Raw genomic sequence first — 19248 nt, forward strand, 5'->3', positions numbered from 1 at the left:
GAGCATTGTAATATAGCCTGCTGTCTTCCCTGTCTTCCACATAGAGTAATATAATTGATTTTCATTATAGCAAAACCTCTTTGGGCCAGCGGAAAAAGCCAGACTGGTCACTATGGTAGAGTTTGGTGATTTGCTGCGTTAGAAAAATGAAACTATGGTGCAGTTGAATTAGATTTTTTCAATCATTTCATATTATTTGTGCTTTTCATCATGCATGTCATTTCTGTCAACCGAAAAGATCTTCAGTTCCAAGTAATGACTTGTGATTCAGAGTTGTAGTTACCTTTCTCAATTCATTCATGAAGGAATAACTGGTCTATGTCTTTCATGTATTTATCATGAGAAGTTTCCACATCCTGTTTTCCTAACTAATATCTCTTGCCTCAATATCAATGAATCAGTAACATTCTCATTGCTCGTAGATTTTTGTATAGATGCTTCATTTTCTTAAAGTTCAATTTCCTGTTGTTCCTGCAATTCTAGCTATTGTGCTCCTCTCTACCAGCCAGTATCATCCCTCCTTTGTACACAATTTTCAGAAGACCATTCATTCAGTATGTTTAAAGCAGTCCAGAAAATATAGTTTTGACACCTACTTTTGTGCCTTATGTATGAAGAGTGTAGCGAACTGGATATTTTTAGCAGTACCAATGTGCTGTGGCATCTGCCTTTGTGGGAACTTGCTGTACCATGAACTTGAAGCATGAAAAATGCCATGGCCAATGAGATTGGGCAGCCATAATGGTGGTGGTGGTGGAAAACAAAAATGTATATGGTAACTGCTTTGAAGATATCTGTATACAATTATTCATGATGAAAGCCAACACTTTACATTCTGTTTATAGTCCAGGCAGCTCTGGTCCTTCAGACTTCCTTTTTTGTACATATACTGCAGTGTCTTTACATATTTTCTATATTTTTGTGGTTTATTAACTTCAAAAACACATATGACATCATACGATAGAGGTCTTCTCATTACTGTATAGAACTACAATTCAAGCCATACATATGAACGTATAATAACATTGCTGAATTGGATTTTATTATCAGCTAATTTCTAATAAAACACTGGTCAATGTTGGGCTGACAATCAAAGTTTTGACAATGTAATATATCTTGAACTGCAGTTTTCTACAGTGATGAAAACAATACCCATCAGAATTACATTTATCAACTCTGGCCCACTCCATCCTTCTTTTTGGCTACAGTCTTGAATTTTAAATCACACCTGCAATTAAAGTGATTCAACTAAAGATATTCAGTTAAACATTTGTCTTTGTTCACAAAGTACAGGCACAATATTTTTGGTATTCATAGACAAAATATTATTCAACAGACTGGACTCTATCTGTTATAGATGAATATGGATTTGTTTAATCTGGATTATTTTTACATCTTCAACAACAGCAATCTTTTTTGTGCTTTGTGTTAAGTTCTTTGCAGATTGTGGCTGGTGATTTTTCTCTTTTTCTCTTGCTCAGATTTTTCAACTTGTACTTAATTTGAGATAAAAATTGCATCTATGGAAAGCAAAACAATGTTAATATTCCAAGTTTTTTAATGTAACTTTTAATGTAACTGTTCCTCTAATGCAGATACTGCCTGGAAGGGCAGCTATGGAACTGGTGAACGAAGGTAGATGACATTGGAAATGTTTTGATGAGACTTGCAAAAACTTGAGTATCTGAAACATCTAAAAGGCAAATAGAAATATCTCTGTATGATGTGTGGTGTAGCCATTCCATATAATAAATACCCACTTGTCTTGTGCACAATTTCACTTCAGTTAGCTTTGTCGTAGGCTGGGGATTTTTTGTATCTTCTCTGTTACAACGATTCCATTGGCAAGGGTCCTCAATTTCTCAATGTTGGCTGTTTGTGTAATGTGGCTGTGAATACGGTGCAGAATAATCAGAGGTTTGAATTTCGTGGTGCTAGACATAAAGCCATCATTGTGATATTAAAGCCTGGTTTTGGTATGGGGCACATGATTTAAGATGTAACTGGGACTGTCAATATCAGTTCCAAACAAATTTAAATACATATAACTCTGTGACAAGGACATATAACTTTTGAAAAAAAATCACAAATTACATACTTGTTTTGCTAATTGCACAAAATAACCTAGGCCCAGGAAGAGCTTAATAGACTACGCAGGGATGCTGCCAAGTCTCCAAGATCTCAGAAAAACAGTTTGACAGCACAGGATATTCTGCGACGTTTAGAATGTGAGCGTGATGAAGCTGTTGCAGACTTGCGGAGAATGACCACAGAGCGAGACAGCCTTCGAGAACGATTAAAGGTTAGAAAAATGAACCTAAAACCATTCAGTCACCCAAACAAGTCATGAAATTGTTTGATAATCAGTATTAAATAATCCCTTTAACACATTCAAAAAACTATTGACAATATTTTCCTGATAATTAACTTATTTTTGTTGTTACAAAGCATTGATCCTAATAATCCTTTTGAGCAATATGTATCGACCTTACATCTAATATCCAACTACATGGGATTTGGTGAGAAATTTTGAAAATAGTTTCTCCAAGCCTTTTTACATTACCAGGTCATGATGCTAGGAAAGGTCTTCTTAATTGGGCAAAAATATATTATTTCATCTTACACCATTTTCTTTTTTGCTTTCTTGCTGCTGATGGTAACCAGGGAGAAAACAGGAATAGGGGTCTTTCACCTTTTCATTTAATTTGTTACTTGCTGTCACTATTTTTTTAAACCAATTGTATTTTGAATTAGTCTACCTGAAATTATGGACCACACCGCCTGAAATTATGGACCACACCCTATTTCTGGCCCCACACAGATTTAGATCTATTCCTGTCACTCTGTTGTCGTGTATTGTGTATTGAAATTGCCCCGTTAATTTAGCTAATGCCAAGTCAAACCTGGAATTTTAAAAACATATTTTGATTTAAGTGCATGCTTTCCACATTAAAGGTTCTAACAAGCAATTTACATCTTTTGTGCTAACTTATGTTTTTCTGCTGATAACACAGTTCCATTTGTTAGCTCATTTTATCAATTAGAATTTAGAAGTTTGTGGTCTTATAATACGCTGCCTGTTGTAAAATTGCTACTGTTAAATTGATCTTTTACATTGCAAGTCCATAATGACAAGCCCACAAGTTAGTTGAGTTGAAAAATGAGTTGATTGTGGTGCCAAATTGGCATCCTCAGTTTTAGTTGCTTCATTCTTAATGGTTGTATCTTCAGCTGTCTAGCCCTAAGGTCAAGAATCAACTAATTAAACCTCTCCATCCCCTACACCCCTTTTGTTATAGTGCAGTTTGTAGTGTCCCTACCCCTAGACCAAGAGACCTGGGTTCAAGTCCCATCTGCTCCAGAAAAATAGGTGAAATATAAAAAATGTAACATTCAAACTAACTCTTTTTGACTTTTACTACCTGCCTTAGGAGCTCATTGTGCTGTGCAAAATCTAATTTTGCTTTTATTGTACTATGAAACATCATGGGATGTTTAAGGGTATTACATAAGCTTACTTTAACAGCATCATATAAATAAAAGTCATTTAGGTAAAGTTCAGATGAGCATAATACAAGTATAGAGCAGCGTTAATATGCTTTGACATTTCTTTACAAGACTCACAAGTCTCTCTAAGAGACTCTTTGGTCACTGATTGCATGCCGCAGGGAAATATTTCACACACACTGTTTTGTTAGGAATAGTGCATTTGGCAGTACTGCAGAAAGCTAGGGAACAAGGAATTTGGGAATTCTCATCCATGTATCACAAAAAAGCCAGCACTCAGGTTCAATGGGTACCAAAAAGGAAGGCAAATGTTTTTAAATGTGAATCATTTTAAAGGAAGTGGAGTGTGAAAATAGAGAGATTTTACAAAATCAGTACAAGGCACTAGTCAGACCAGAGCTGGTGACACGGTTTTGTTCCCTTTATCTAAGGAAAAGTATACAGGCATTGGAGGCAGTCCAGAAAAGGTTCTCTAGGCTGAAACCAGGTATGGAGGGAGCAAATTACTGCAGATGCTAGAATCTGTACGGAAAACATAAAATGCTGGGAATCACAGCCAGTCAGGCAGCATCCATGGAGAGAAAGCAAGCTCATGTTTCAAGTCTAGATAACTCTTCATCAAGTATGGAAGGACTGACTTCTGAGGAGAACTTGAGTAGATTGGGCCTGTATGTGTTGGAGTGTAGAAGAATGGTGTATAGGAGTTTATTAAAACATACAAGCTTCTTAGGACAGAGAGCATGAATTCAGAATAAGAAGTTGCACATTTAAAACAGAATTTCTTCTATCAGGGTAGTGAATTTTTAGTTTAGTTCTTACCAAAAAGGGCTTTTGAAGCTGGGTCCTTAAGCATATTCAAGGCTGATAATTTTTTAATCAATAAGGGAATTGAGGGTTGTGTGGAAAAGGCAAGAAAGTGGAGTTGAGGATTATCAGATCAACCATGATCTCATTGAATGGCAGAGCAGACTCAATGGGTTGAGTCTCTGCTTCTGCATTTTACGGTAATCTGGGACCATCATGCTATGTGGATACATTACTTCTGCCTTAATTTTGTTTTGCTGCCCTTCTGTGAACAGCTATTTTTTGCAAATCTTCCATGTGGGACCTGTTCTTTGCTGCTAATATTCTTTCTTCAGTTTGTGCTTTTGCTGCTTTAATGGTTTTAATCATAATTAATACATTTGTTTCTTGCTTTGAAATTGTCATGGGATAGTATATGCTGAGTAGTTCATAATCTGTTTAAAATAAAAGGTTGAACTCCTCTGAAATGATAAAGAATTAACGTGGATGTAAATTATTAATCTCAGCTGAAGGAATAATGGAACAGTGAAGTCATATATAAATTGTGAATAATATTAGGTTGGTGAATAACATCAGATCTAGTTTATAACTCAGTACTTAATGGCCTCCATTTTACACTAGATTTCTCAGGAGACGGCGATTAATGAAAGATCGCATCTGGAACAAAGAATAGAAGATTTGAAGGGTTCCATGCACACAGTAATGTTGACTTTTATAATTGTTTAATTAAGTGTATTAATTATAAAAGTATATGAATGTTTTTTTAAAATGAAGAATAAAGCACTGTGATTCATTTAACATATAAACTTTAGGAAATAGGAATAAGAGCAGGCCAGCCTCTGCTTGAGCCTGCTCTGCCATTTTAACAAGATTATAGCAGATGTGTTTCTTGCCTCAGCTCTACTTTCATGTCTGCCGTTCATAACATTTAATCAAAACTCAACTTAAAAATATTAAGTAACCTGGCTCCATTGCTCTCTGGAGAAGAGGATCCATTAAATGATGACCCTCGAAGAGGGAGAAAAAAAAATCTCCACATCTCCATTTTAAAGCCCTCATTTTCTAACTGCGTTCTTGGTTTCAGTTTCACCCACAAGGGAAGCCATCTTTTTCATTCACCCTGTTGACTCCTTTCACTATAGGAACATGAGTAGGTATTTAGCTCATTGAGTCTGCTTCATCATTTGATACAGTCATGGCTAATTGAACACTTCAATGCCTTTTACCAGCCCTATCTCCCTGTCACTTTACACCACTGGTATTTAAAATATATCAAACTCTCTACTTCAAACATTCCAAAACTAAGAGCTTCCACTGCCCTAATAGGTGGATGATTACAATAATTCATAATCCTCTCAGTAAAAAGATTTCTCATCTCAGACCTATATAGCATTCCCCTTATTTAAAAACTGTGTTTTATAATTCTAGTGCTAATGGAATGTTGGCCTTTATAAATAGAGGACTGGAGTACAAGAATGCATTGATAAGCTGCAGTTATACGAAACCCTGGCTAGACCCCACTTATAGTATTTTGAGCAGACCTGGGTTCACATCTGATTGAACTCTTCAAGACACAAACAGAAAAAGACAGGCGAGTTAGAGATAATTTCCATTGGTTGGGGATTCTAGAACTAGGGCTGTGGTCCAAGAATTAGGGCCAGACTCTAGAGAGAGATGTTAAGAAGCACTTCTACACACAAAGGTGGTACATGTTTCAAACTGTCTTGTCGCAAAATGCAGTGAATACTGGATCAGTTGTTAATTTTAAATCTGAGGTAGATTATATTTAGTTAAGGAAAGGTATTAAGATATATGGGCCAAAGGCACATGTATGGAATGAGGTCACATCAGCCATGATCTCATTGAATGGTGAAGCAATCTGAAGGGGCTAAGTGGCTTTGTCCTGCTAAGATGTTCCTAGACTCCCCGACTAGGGGAAACATCTGACTTGCATCTTCCTAGTCTATTCTTTTAAGTATTTTGTCAGTTACAATGAGATCATCCTCATTCATTGAAGCTTGAGAAAATACAGAATCAAATTGCCTTATACTTCTTCATAGGGCAGTCCTGCCGTCTGCCATCCACTGCCTTATAATTTCCTGCCTTCTGTCTCAATCCCTTCTTAAACAAAGGTGTTACATTAGCCAGGGTCTCTTAGCCAGTTTTCAATCCTCTGTGACCCTCCTTGACTCCATTGATGCGTGAAAGATCACACCAATGCCTCTTCTGTCTCAGCTGTCTTCTTCAGAGCTCTGGGGTTAGTCCATCTGGTCCACTGGGCAGCATGCTGCCTGAGTTTGATTCCACCCTTGAGTCTATCTCTGTGGAGTTTGCACATTATCTCTGTGGAGTTTGCACATTATCTCTGTGTCTTTGTAGGTTTCATCTGGGTACTCTAGTTCCTTCCATAGTCCAAAGATGGACTACTAAATTGTCCATGGTGTTCAGGGATTTGCAGGCTATGTGGATTAGCCATGGTAAATGTGGGGTTATGGGCATAGGGTGTTGGCCTGAGTCTGGGTGGGATGACCTTCGGAGGGTTGGTGCAGACTCGATTGGCTGAATGGCCTCTTTCCGCGTTGTAAGGATTCTATGATTCAATGGTCTGACTGATTTATCCACCTTCAGACCTTGCAATTTCCCCAGTGCTTTCTCCTTAGTGATGGCCACTATATTCACCTCTTTTCCCAACTTACTTGAAGTTCTGGTATGCTACTAGTGTGTTCCACCATGAAAGCTAATATAAAGTACCCGTTCAGTGTCTCTACTTTTCCATTGTTCCCCATTACTGTTTAATCAGCCTCATTTTCCATCAGCCTGATGTCCACTCCTTTCTCTCTCTTACCCTTTGTATATCTAAAAAAAACTCCTGCAATCTTCTTCTATATTATGAGCTGACTTGCCCTCATAACTTCATCTTTTCCACCCATATTGCTTTTATTGTTATCCTCTGCTGGTTTTTGAAGACTTCCCAGCCCTTTGGCTTCCCACTAATCTCACCACTTTGTATGCTTTTTCTTTGGTTTTATGCTATCCCTGGCTTCCCTTATCAGCCACAGTTGTCTCAGCATCCCCTTAATATGTTTCTTCTTCGTTGGGATGAATTTCTGCCGTGTCTCCTGAATTACCCCAGAAACCCCTGCCACTGCTGCTCCACTGTCCTCCCCACTAGACTCCACTTCCTATAAACTCTGGTGCGCACCTCTCTCATATCTTTGTAGTTACCTTTATTCAATTTTAGTATTGTTGCACCTGATTTCACCTTCTCCCTCTCAAACTGTGAGGTGAATTCTATTGTAATATGGTCACTCTCCCCGAGGAGTTCCTTCACCTTAAGCTTCGTAATCAAGTCCGTTTCTTTCGGCATCACAGACATGTGCTATCCATGTAGTCCTCTACTACACAGGTACACCACAGTGACTCCAGCCATAGTTCCAGTTCTGAAACAGAGCTCAAGCTGTATTGTCGATGACACTTACTGTTGAAGTGTTTACCTGGACACATGGTATGTACACGACTTTGCATATATTGCATGACATGCATCCATTTGTGTCCACTGACATTCCATCTCGTCAAAATTTGTGTTAGTTTTAGAATAATTGTAAACTTGCTACGGTATTAAAGCTTACGTATAATGTTACTTTTCTTCATTTTCATTTTATTTTGTTTTCCTTTAACTCTATTTAATTTTACACCTTTTTACTAGTGTTTCTTCCTGCAATCCATATGGCTACTTCAAGTTTGTAAATGCTACTTTCTTTTTGTTTTAAACTATTTGATTCACTCCCTAATGGCAGCTTCTCACCAACTTACCAATTTCCTGTGATGCCTTAGCTTTGCATACTTGTCATCTCCTGGATTCCGCATGGAGAAGGCCTCAAAGCCCTCCGCTTCTTCCTGTCCCGCAGGCCCGACCAGTTCCCCCTCCACTGACACTCTCATCCGCCTAGCTGAACTCGTCCTCACACTCAACAACTTCTCTTTTGACTCCTCCCACTTCCTACAGACTAAGGGGGTGGCTATGGGCACCCGCATGAGCCCCAGCTATGCCTGCCTCTTTGTAGGTTACGTGGAACAGTCCCTCTTCCGCACCTACACAGGCCCCAAACCCCACCTCTTCCTCCGGTACATTGATGATTGTATCAGCGCCGCCTCTTGCTCCCCAGAGGAGCTCGAACAGTTCATCCACTTCACCAACACCTTCCACCCCAACCTTCAGTTCACCTGGGCCATCTCCAGCATATCCCTCACCTTCCTGGACCTCTCAGTCTCCATCTCAGGCAACCAGCTTGTAACTGATGTCCATTTCAAGCCCACCGACTCCCACAGCTACCTAGAATACACCTCATCCCACCCACCCTCCTGCAAAAATTCCATCCCCTATTCCCAATTCCTCCACTTCCGCCGCATCTGCTCCCACGATAAGACATTCCACTCCCGCACATCCCAGATGTCCAAGTTCTTTAAGGACCGCAACTTTCCCCCCACAGTGATCGAGAACGCCCTTGACCGCCTCTCCCGTATTTCCCGCAACACATCCCTCACACCCCGCCCCCGCCACAACCGCCCTAAGAGGATCCCCCTCGTTCTCACACACCACCCTACCAACCTCCGGATACAACGCATCATCCTCCGACACTTCCGCCATTTACAATCCGACCCCACCACCTAAGACATTTTTCCATCCCTTCCCCTGTCTGCTTTCCGGAGAGACCACTCTCTCCGTGACTCCCTTGTTCGCCCCACACTGCCCTCCAACCCTACCACACCCGGCACCTTCCTCTGCAACCGCAGGAAATGCTACACTTGTCCCCACACCTCCTCCCTCACCCCTATCCCAGGCCCCAAGATGACATTCCACATTAAGCAGAGGTTCACCTGCACATCTGCCAATGTGGTATACTGCGTCCACTGTACCCGGTGCGTCTTCCTCTACATTGGGGAAACCAAGCGGAGGCTTGGGGACCGCTTTGCAGAACACCTCCGCTCAGTTCGCAACAAACAACTGCACCTCCCAGTCGCCAACCATTTCCACTCCCCCTCCCATTCTCTAGATGACATGTCCATCATGGGCCTCCTGCAGTGCCCCAATGATGCCACCCGAAGGTTGCAGGAACAGCAACTCATATTCCGCCTGGGAACCCTGCAGCCTAATGGTATCAATGTGGACTTCACCAGTTTCAAAATCTCCCCTTCCCCTACTGCATCCCTAAACCAGCCCAGTTCGTCCCCTCCCCCCACTGCACCACACAACCAGCCCAGCTCTTCCCCCCCACCCACTGCATCCCAAAACCAGTCCAACCTGTCTCTGCCTCCCTAACTGGTTCTTCCTCTCACCCATCCCTTCCTCCCACCCCAAGCCGCACCCCCATCTACCTACTAACCTCATCCCACCTCCTTGACCTGTCTGTCTTCCCTGGACTGACCTATCCCCTCCCTACCTCCCCACCTATACTCTCTCCACCTATCTTCTTTACTCTACATCTTCGGTCCGCCTCCCCCTCTCTCCCTATTTATTCCAATTCCCTCTCCCCATCCCCCTCTCTGATGAAGGGTCTAGGCCCGAAACGTCAGCTTTTGTGCTCCTGAGATGCTGCTTGGCCTGCTGTGTTCATCCAGCCTCACATTTTATTATCTTGTCATCTCCTGGTGCTGTGTTTAGAATGTAGCCACACCTTCCTCACCATATTCTTTTTAAATTGCTGCCTCAACTCTCAGCACTGTGTTCAGAGTGGAATCACTCCCTCTGCCACAGTGTTTTTAAACTTTCTGCCTTCTCTTGACACTGGTCAGAATGAAGCCAACTCCATCCTCTTTTGAAACTCGCTGTCTCCTCTACACGTTTCAATAAGGTGCCTATCTTTCTAAAATAAGATGTCTACAGGGCCAACTTGTTAACCTGTCCTCAAGATAATTCTTTTGGCATCAGTCAAATAAATATTTCTGAACTACTTCTGCAGTTATATCCTTAACATAAAAAGAAATTGCTGGAAAGAACGCAGAAAGCCTGGCAGCATCTGTGGGAAGAAAGTACCCTTAAATAAGGGGACAAAAACTGTACAAACACTCCAGAGGTCTCTTTATTTAAGGATATTTTCTGTCCACAGATGCTGCTAGACCTGATGAGTTTTTCCTTAGATAATGGGAGCAAAACTTTTCTAATTATATTCTATTCCCCTACTGTTGATAATCGCCAATATTCTGTTTGTCTTTTTCACTTGTATCTGGATACTACCTTTTTTGTCATTCATGTAACAGGATACCTAGATTCCTCTGTACCTCAGAGTTCTACAATCTTTATCCATTTGAATAATATGTTGATTAGTCTTTCCACCAGACTGAACAAATATCCCCACATTATTTTCCAAATATCAATATTTGGCCTCACTCCACCCACGTATACATTTGTAGATTTTTTCACGCTCTCTTCATTACTTGTTCTCTCTCCTAAGTCACACAACACCAGGTTATTGTCCAACAGATTTATTTTAAATCACAAGCTTTCGAAGTAAAGCCCCTTTGTCAGGTGAAGTCACAGAGATGCACACAGGCACAGAATTTATGGGCAGAGAGATCAAGGTCAGAGGGATCAAAAGATCATACAACTGGTGTGAGTGCAGTGTTGAATAATAAGTCTGTGCAGATGATCAAAAGTGTTAGACGGTGTGAGTAAAGTTTCAACAGCTGAATAACAAGCAAAAGGATGACCTATAATCTGATTAATTGAGGCAGAGACGTAATTACAAAGATTAAAAATAAGGAGGTGCTGGAGCCAAACCAAACGACTGGAATAACATGATAGGTATAAGAGTTGCATGCTGAGAGGGTCTAACGGAAGCTATAAGTGATCCAAAACTGCACAAACTAATTAAGGTAGGGAGATCTAATTTTTCAAAGTGATGGTGTCAAAACAGGACAGTAAGAAAGATGTTACAAGTACAGAACAGTGTGTTCGGGTCACGTGTAGCTTAAAATGAACCCAAGATCACGGTTGAGGCCGTCTTCATGGGTACGGACCTTGGTTATCAGTTTCTGCTCGGTGATTCTGCATTGTTGTGTCTCACAACATACGTATCTCAAAGGTCACCTTAGAGAACGCCGACCTGAAAACCGGAAGCTGAACATCCTTGACTGCTGAAGTGTTCCCCAACTGGGAGGGAACATTCGTGTTTGGTGATTGTTGCGTGGGTTCCTTTCATCTGTTGTTGTAGTGTCCGCATGGCCTCGTCAATATACCTTGCCTTGGGGCATTGTTGCCTGCACCGACTTGTTATTTAATTCTCCACTCACAACATTTGTATGATCTTTTGATCTATCTGCCCTTGATCTCTCTGCCTATAAATTCTGTGTCTGTGTGTTTCTCTGTCACTTCACCTGACAAAGGGGCTATGCTGTGAAAACTTGTGATTTCAAATAAACCTGTTGGACTATAACCTGGTGTTGTGTGATTTCTGACTTTGTCCAGCCCAGTCCAACACCAACACCTCCATATCTTTGGCAAATCTTGCAACTGTATGTTTGGTATTTTCATCCAAGTAATTGCTATAGATTGTAAATAATTCAAGCTGTCAATGATCCCTGTGGCATTCTACTAGTCACAGATTGCAAGCCTTGAAAGTACCCACTTAGTCTTACTCTCTGCTTCCTATTTGGTAATGAATCCTTTATCCGTGGTAATATACTACACCCACACCATGAACTCTTATTTTATATTCTAACCTTTGATGTGGTACCTTATTAAATGTCTTTTGGAAATCCATGTGTGCTACTTCTGCAAGTTTCCTTTATTTATTTTAAAATTCCAGACTGTAAAACAATATGTCTCGCGGACTTGTTGGTCTCAAGTTCTAAGAATTTTCTTAGTATCCTTTTCCCATTTATTGTATTTGTTTTAAGTTTCACTCTTTCTTTCAACTATTGAGTTACAAGTATTTCTGTGATGTTATTTCTATGTTCTACAGTGAAGACAGTGACAAAATATCTGTTCAACAGTTCCACCATTTCCTTATTTTGCTTTATTATTTGGTCAGACTCACTCTCTAGATGACAGTACTCACTTTTTAGATACTCTTTTCCTTTTTTCATACTCATAGGAACTCTTATTGTCAGTTTAAAAATTTTAATTAGTTTTCTCTCATCCATTTTGAAATCATTCTTCACAAAATTGTACTCTTATTATTTCAATTTGATGTTGTCTTTAATTTCTTAATTTATGGATGGTACATCCTTCCCCTGGAGCCTTTCTCTGTCAAAGGAATGTACATGTGCTGGATATCATAAAATATCTCCTTAAATGTCTGCCACTTTATTTCAACTGACCTACCCTTCCTATGCACTTTAATTAGCCTGATTTCATATCCTAGTAATTGCTTTTCTTAAGTTTAAAACACTAGTGTCAGATCCGTTATTTTCAGCTTCAAACTGAGTTTGAAAACTAATCATGTTTGTGTTTATTGTTACTTAGAGGCACTTCTACTGTAAAGCCATTAATTAATCCTGCCACATTGCATTTTATCTGGCGGGGGATAGCTTGCTCCCAGTTTGGCTCTAAAATGCTCTATAAACTCTTACTCCAGTCCAATTTGATTTATACAATCTACTCGTATATTAAAATTACCTAGGATTATTCAGTACCTTACTTGCAAGTCCTTTCCTTAATATCTGCTTTTATCATGATAAAAATGTAATAAACTTTTGGCAACACACAAAAAGTCATGTTTCAAAAACCAGTTTTGTTAATAACGTCAGACTTCTTTTATCACATTAGATTTAGAGCTGCTCTCCATTATCACAAAAATCTATTTTACAGTTGCAACACTGTCTTGTTGCTCTGAAACCTACATTGAGTACATTTTGTGTATTGTCACTCAGTTTTGCATTGTCTTGTTCCTTTCAGTTAGAAAATGAAAGATTGGAACATCGTTCTAGGTTGACTTGTCTAAAAGATAGTGTAACTTCTCTGGAGGAAGAAGTCAAAGTATTGGCTAGAAAGTCATCTGACACTGAAGATGAACTATGCAGGCAGAGAGCAGAAAACAACCAGATCAGGTGAAATATTGTGATAATCTGAAGATAATCAGTATATGACATGATTCATTTTAAAAAATGTCCATTTTTGTAAACTTAAGAAATCTTAGGTCTCTTCTGCATTTCGGGACAATTTTAGCTCATAAACGTATAACCTGGGACTTAGCAATTTTATATGATGTGTACCTGGTACTCTGGGAGGACCACAACAGAAAAGTTCTTTGCTTTTCAGTTTGGTCATGATCTTGCTTAAATGTTCATTTTTTTCTTATTTTTGTTTCTCTCTGTGTGCTGAATAGGAAGCAGTCAATTGGAGAGTGAGCTGGTATTAGAATTTAACAGATATTTTCTTTGTTGCTTTCTATTATAATTCTGCATAGTTGATTGCACATTATTAGATGTCCACATACTTTATTTTTGTCTTGATACATGTAATACTGATGCTGGGAAATCCGAAATAAAAACAATAAACAAATTTAAGTACTCAGTAGTCAGAAACCTTCTGTGGAGGGAAATGGTTCATTTTGATTGACCTTTCATTAGTACTGGATATTAGAAATCCTGAATTTTTTTAAGACCGGCAGTGTGAGCAAGTGGGTCAGGGAGAGTAAAGCTGGGTGGAGGAATAGAGTGAAAGGAAGAAAGAACAAGTTGGCAGCTTAGTGATAAGGTGGAGGGCAAATGGTCAAGGTTCCGCATTAATAGGGGGTTTGCACCAAATTTTCCATGCTTGTGGTCTGTGCAAAGTAAAAATATCAGTGTGACTATTATCTTGTTAAATGGAGATCATTGACGTTTTATAAATTCAGTTGTTTTTGGATGCTGTCATGCTCCAATTAAAACACACATAATTTTATCCAATACAATATGCAGTCTCCAAGACCCACAGCTATGTGATTGACTTTAACTGTCCTCGGAATTAGCCAAACAAACCAACTGTTGTATCGAATCACTTCAAAAAAAAGCATAAAAACAAAATTAGAGAAGTCAATTCAGAGATAGTAGGAAATGCCGATGTTGGAGAATCTGAGATAACAAGGTGTAGAGATGGATGAACACAGCATTTCTGAAGATGGGTCTAGACCCGAAACATCAGCTTTCCTGCTCCTCTGATGCTGCTTGGCCTGCTGTGTTCATCCAGCTCTATGCCTTGTTATATTAGAGAAGTCGATTTAGCTTTGAGTTAGCGGATTCAATATGATAATGTAAAACAATGTACTAGAACTGACCTGTTAAAATCTTGCTTACGAATATTTGAAAAAGTGTGCCACAATTGGGAGAGCTGTCGTACACCTTACAGTCATATTGCAGACTCCCCAGTTATGGCCTGGCCAATTAGCAAGACAGACCCACTGCAGGTGGCAACATAGTGGTATGCAGTTGAAGGGGAATGGCCCCGAAAGTACTGAACATTTACTCTAGACTGCGTAAAGTCTCATGGTGTCATTCGTAAACATGAGCAAAGAAACCTCCTGTACTACCTTCTGCTCTGCTCTTAGGTGATGGATCAGCACTACTCCATGTTAAGAATGACTTGGAATAAACATTTGACTTAACAAGCGGACAGGACATACTCTGAATATAGAACTTCAGCACCTAACATCAAGCATAGCTTTATTACACCACTAGTGACCAAAATAACTGTATCCTGAGGGCACAAATACAATTGGCATCATCTGGTCCCTTGATTCAAGAATGAAGTTTACTCACTTTTACAAATTTTTGCTATTGATTTTCATGTGACAGAACAGACTGACTCACAACAGAGAAATTTGGGTACGTAAGGCAGGATGTCAAATGATATAGTGAGATCCAAATGCAGGATTTGCTTCATTTTCTTCTCTCCTGCTGCTCTTCCACATCATTTAGGCATTCTGGCTCAAAGTTGATACAATATGATTGATCATTGATTGTTGCTATTGTGAATGATTGGTGTCACTGCTGACAAGCTTTAAGGAGAGCTTCAGTGTGTTATTGAAATCATATCTCTTTCCTCTGCTGATAAGAGTTTAGAAATCAGGACCTAGTGGTAATTTTCGATGACCCAGACACAGTACTTGTCCATCGAAGTTGAGTCTGAAGAAATGTTGCCTGAATGTTCATGGGGCCAACTTCAAGAAGCTTAACTGATTGTAAGTGGTGGCCTCTTAAAAGAAATATCTGCCAAGGCATGCAAAGTGCTTGACATAGTCTACAGATCTCCTTCAAAACCTATGAGAGGTGAATATTTGTTTGACCAGGTGTGGGTTAGTAGACTTTGTTTTCACAACATTCAGTGACAGGCTAAGTTTCGTGTTGGCATAAGTGGAAAGAGCAAGAAGAGTTGGCAAATCTGATGCAATGTGGACAATAGCACTGCTGTTATCTGTAAGTAGTAGATCGTGTGTTTTTCTGATAGTTCAGTTTTGGCTCAGAGGTGATTGAGGCTGTATAGTCTCATAGCTCCATAGTGGGGTTGTAGCATTTGGAGAAAGAATGAGTACAAGGGAAAGTGTTCATCGATCACCACTCACCAATTTACCTGCAGTAACTGCATCTGCCCATAACATTGGAAAGAATGATCATTTCACAGTCTTTGGAGTAATGATGTCATAATTTCATATTTTGTGTATAATGTTGTGTGACTGTGGCTAAATGGGATGAAATCAGAATAGATTTAATAACTCAAAACTAGGCATCCATGAGGTGTTGCAGGCCAACAGCAGCAATAGTGTTCCACCACAACCTGTCATGTTATAACCTAGCATACGTATAAACAATTTAGTGAATTGGATCCAGAATTGGTCACATGGCAGAAAGCAGAGAGCGGTAGTTGAGGGGTGTTTTTGTGCCTGGAAGCCTGTGCTCAATAGGGTTCCCCAGGAATTGTTGGGGCCCTTGATGTTTGTGGTATACATAAATGATTTAGACTTTAATGTAGGAGTGTTGATCAGTAAGTTTGAGGATGATATGAAAATTGGTGGAATGGGTAATTGGTGAAGAGAATAGCCTTAAATTACAGAAGGATAGAGATAGGCTGGTGAGATGGGCTGAGCAGTGGCAAAAGAAATTCAATCTGGATAATTTGTGGTGATGCACTTGGACTGGACCAATAAGACAGAGAATACATGATGAACATTAGGACCCTGGAAAGCGTCCATGATCAGAGGAGCGTTAGTGTGCATGTCCAAAGATCTCTTAAGGTATCGGAACAGGTAGATAAAGTGGTTAAGAAGTCGTATAGGATACTTGACTTTAATGGCCAAGGCCTAGACTTTAAAAGCTCATGAGATTTAAGACTTTAAGAGATTATGCTGGAATTGAATAACCCGTTGCTTAGGCCACAGTTATAGCATTGTGTACAGTCTGGAATTCACGTTAGGAGGGATGTGGTTTTCACTGGAGAGGATACAGAGGAGATTTGTCAGGATGTCGCCTCACTTGAAGAGTTCCAATTATGAAGAGAGACTGGATAGACTGGTTGAAAATCACTGCCTGAAAGGGTGGCAGAGGCAGAAATCCTTGTAATGTTTAAGACATATTTAGATGTGTACTTGTGATGCCAAGGCATACAAGGCTATGGACTAAGTGCTAGAACACGGAATTGGAATAGTTCAGTTGCTTTGTTTTTGTTTCTTTGGGCCAAAGGACCTGTTTTCTGAGTTATAGAACTCGATGATTCTACGGTCCTTCAGTCTACCATCACGCAGGAGATCAATCTGGTGAAATGAACATGTAGCAGAGCAGCACCTGGCATGCCTAAAAATGAAGTGACAAGAATGAGAGGCAAAGAAAGTATTATAAGGGATGGGCAAGTAACATAAAATGGAATCCAAATTTCTAATGATATGTAAACAGCAAAAGGTGTTAAAAGGAGGAATGAGACTCATTTGGGACCACAAACATGATTTATGCAAAGAAGCAGGGGGCATGGCTGAGGCACACTAAGTATTACTTTACACCTGTCTTGACTAAAGAATAACTTGCTGCCAAACTCGTATTGAAAGATGTTGTCATTGAGGCACTTGAATATGCTACAGATTTTGATATGGAGGTATTAGAAAACTAGCTATAAGTAATTATTTTAAAATTGCTATGGCTGGATCAAATTCATCTGAAGGTCCCCAGAGAAGTAAGAGTAGAAATTGTGGAAGCACTTACCATAATATTTCAATCCACTTCAGGTGCAGCGTATGCCAGAAGACAGGAGAATTGCAAATACATTACGCCCTTGTCCAAAAAGGGTGAATCAATGAACCCAGCAACTTCAGGCTATTCAGTTTACCTATTTGTTGGACAAATAAGGATTATTTAAGGGAAAGCCAGCATGGACTTTCTCAGTAAAAATTGTGTCTGACCATCTTGGTTAAGTTTTTTTGATAGGATAACAAAGGGTTTATGAAAATGCAGGCAGTCCCTGATTTAGAAATATCTGACCAATGAATGCTGACAAATGAGATCCCAGACAGGGTGTATTAATACTGTTGAAGCAAATTTATGTGGAAAATACGTGATTAGAAATTAATAAAATACTATTAAAAATGCGAGATTCTATTGATTCTTATGTAGAAGTTTCAATTCACATTATTTGGATGCAATTTCTGAAAAATATTTTTAGGTTAAGAAAACAACACTGTCCTACTGCCTTGAACAACAGCAAAAATACATTATGGTACTTATTGTTGCAGAATGTTAATGGACCAGGCAGAAGACAGTCTTGCTGAAACCCAGCGACGACTCTCATTAAAAACCACTGATCTACAACTTGCGCAGGATAAAAATGTTCGGCAGAATGAAAAGATTGGTAATACCAACTTCATTTTAAAACAAAGCAAATTCAGTGAATGTATAGCATTTGAGGTAATGATTTCACAGATTTTCATGAAAGATTATTTTCATTCATCATTTATGAAGTTAAAACCAAGAAACAAATCATCAGGGCCATCACTGTGTACCCAGTCTATTATTTGGTGCTACAGTTTGCATCATGCATTTGGTAGATTACAGTTTTGTGGACATTTGTGTTTCAAATTACCTGGCCCAAATAGTCGTTCTATCTCCCATGAACCTCAATGTTGTAGGTCATTCAACTTTGCGAAAATATCAAAAATCTGTTAAGATTGCAAGTCACAGTGATAAGATTTGATTAAGAAAATTTTGCTTCCCGTTCTCTCTAGTCTAATGACATATAGCAGATATAAGTACTCATGTTCTGGGTGATCAAGGGTTTCAAACCTTGGATTTTCCTGTTCTGTAAGGGCCTGTTGTTCACGGTCAATTGAATGAGCAATCTATTTTTTTCACAACAATGATTCCATGAGTGAATTTATTCAGTTTTTAAAAGTAATGGACAGGAAATCAATGACATGAAGTTAAAATGTTGATGAAGGTGGTGGGAAATATATCAATAAGTTATTTTTAATAATCCATGGGATGAGGGCATCACAGCCTAAGCGAGCATTTATTATTGCTCATCCCTAATTACCCAGATTTAACCACATTGCTATGTGTCTTGAGTCACACGTAGGCAGACCAGTAAGGAGGGCAGTTTCCATGACAGTTGTGAAACAGATGGCTTTTTCCTGACAAGCAGCAACAAATTCATGGTCATCATTAGACTCTTTAGAATTGAATTCAAATTCCACCATGGCAGGATTCAAATCTGGGTTAGAACCTGAGTCTGGATAACAATCCAGCAGCAATACCACTAGGCTGTCATTTCTCCTTAAATATGTCGGAAAATATATCTTTGTTTTATTTTTGTTTAAATCCTTACATTAAACAAGAACAGCTTTAGATACAGTATCTTTGTCACTAAGAAAAGTACTAACTGAAAATATGAGAAATAAAAATCACTTTCCCATAAGAAAATATAGAATAAGGATGGGCTGTGTTTCTGACCTGAAAATTTTTACAGTAAAAACCACTAGC

The 19248-nt window shown here is 39.3% G+C and overlaps 1 protein-coding gene across 2 annotated transcripts in view; it reads left to right on the top strand.

Annotated features, from left to right (window-relative positions):
• tsga10 (testis specific, 10) overlaps positions 1-19248 on the top strand; it is a 111890-nt gene that overhangs the window by 49393 nt on the left and 43249 nt on the right. For both annotated transcript variants that reach the window (XM_059646764.1, XM_059646765.1), the window contains 4 exons: positions 2129-2302; positions 4933-5010; positions 13208-13359; positions 18006-18121. In XM_059646764.1, coding sequence (XP_059502747.1) covers positions 2129-2302; positions 4933-5010; positions 13208-13359; positions 18006-18121 — 520 coding nt within the window. The remainder of the gene's footprint in view (positions 1-2128; positions 2303-4932; positions 5011-13207; positions 13360-18005; positions 18122-19248) is intronic.

The sequence above is a fragment of the Stegostoma tigrinum genome, chromosome 6, assembly GCF_030684315.1.
Source record: "Stegostoma tigrinum isolate sSteTig4 chromosome 6, sSteTig4.hap1, whole genome shotgun sequence".
NCBI classification, from domain to species: domain Eukaryota; kingdom Metazoa; phylum Chordata; class Chondrichthyes; order Orectolobiformes; family Stegostomatidae; genus Stegostoma; species Stegostoma tigrinum.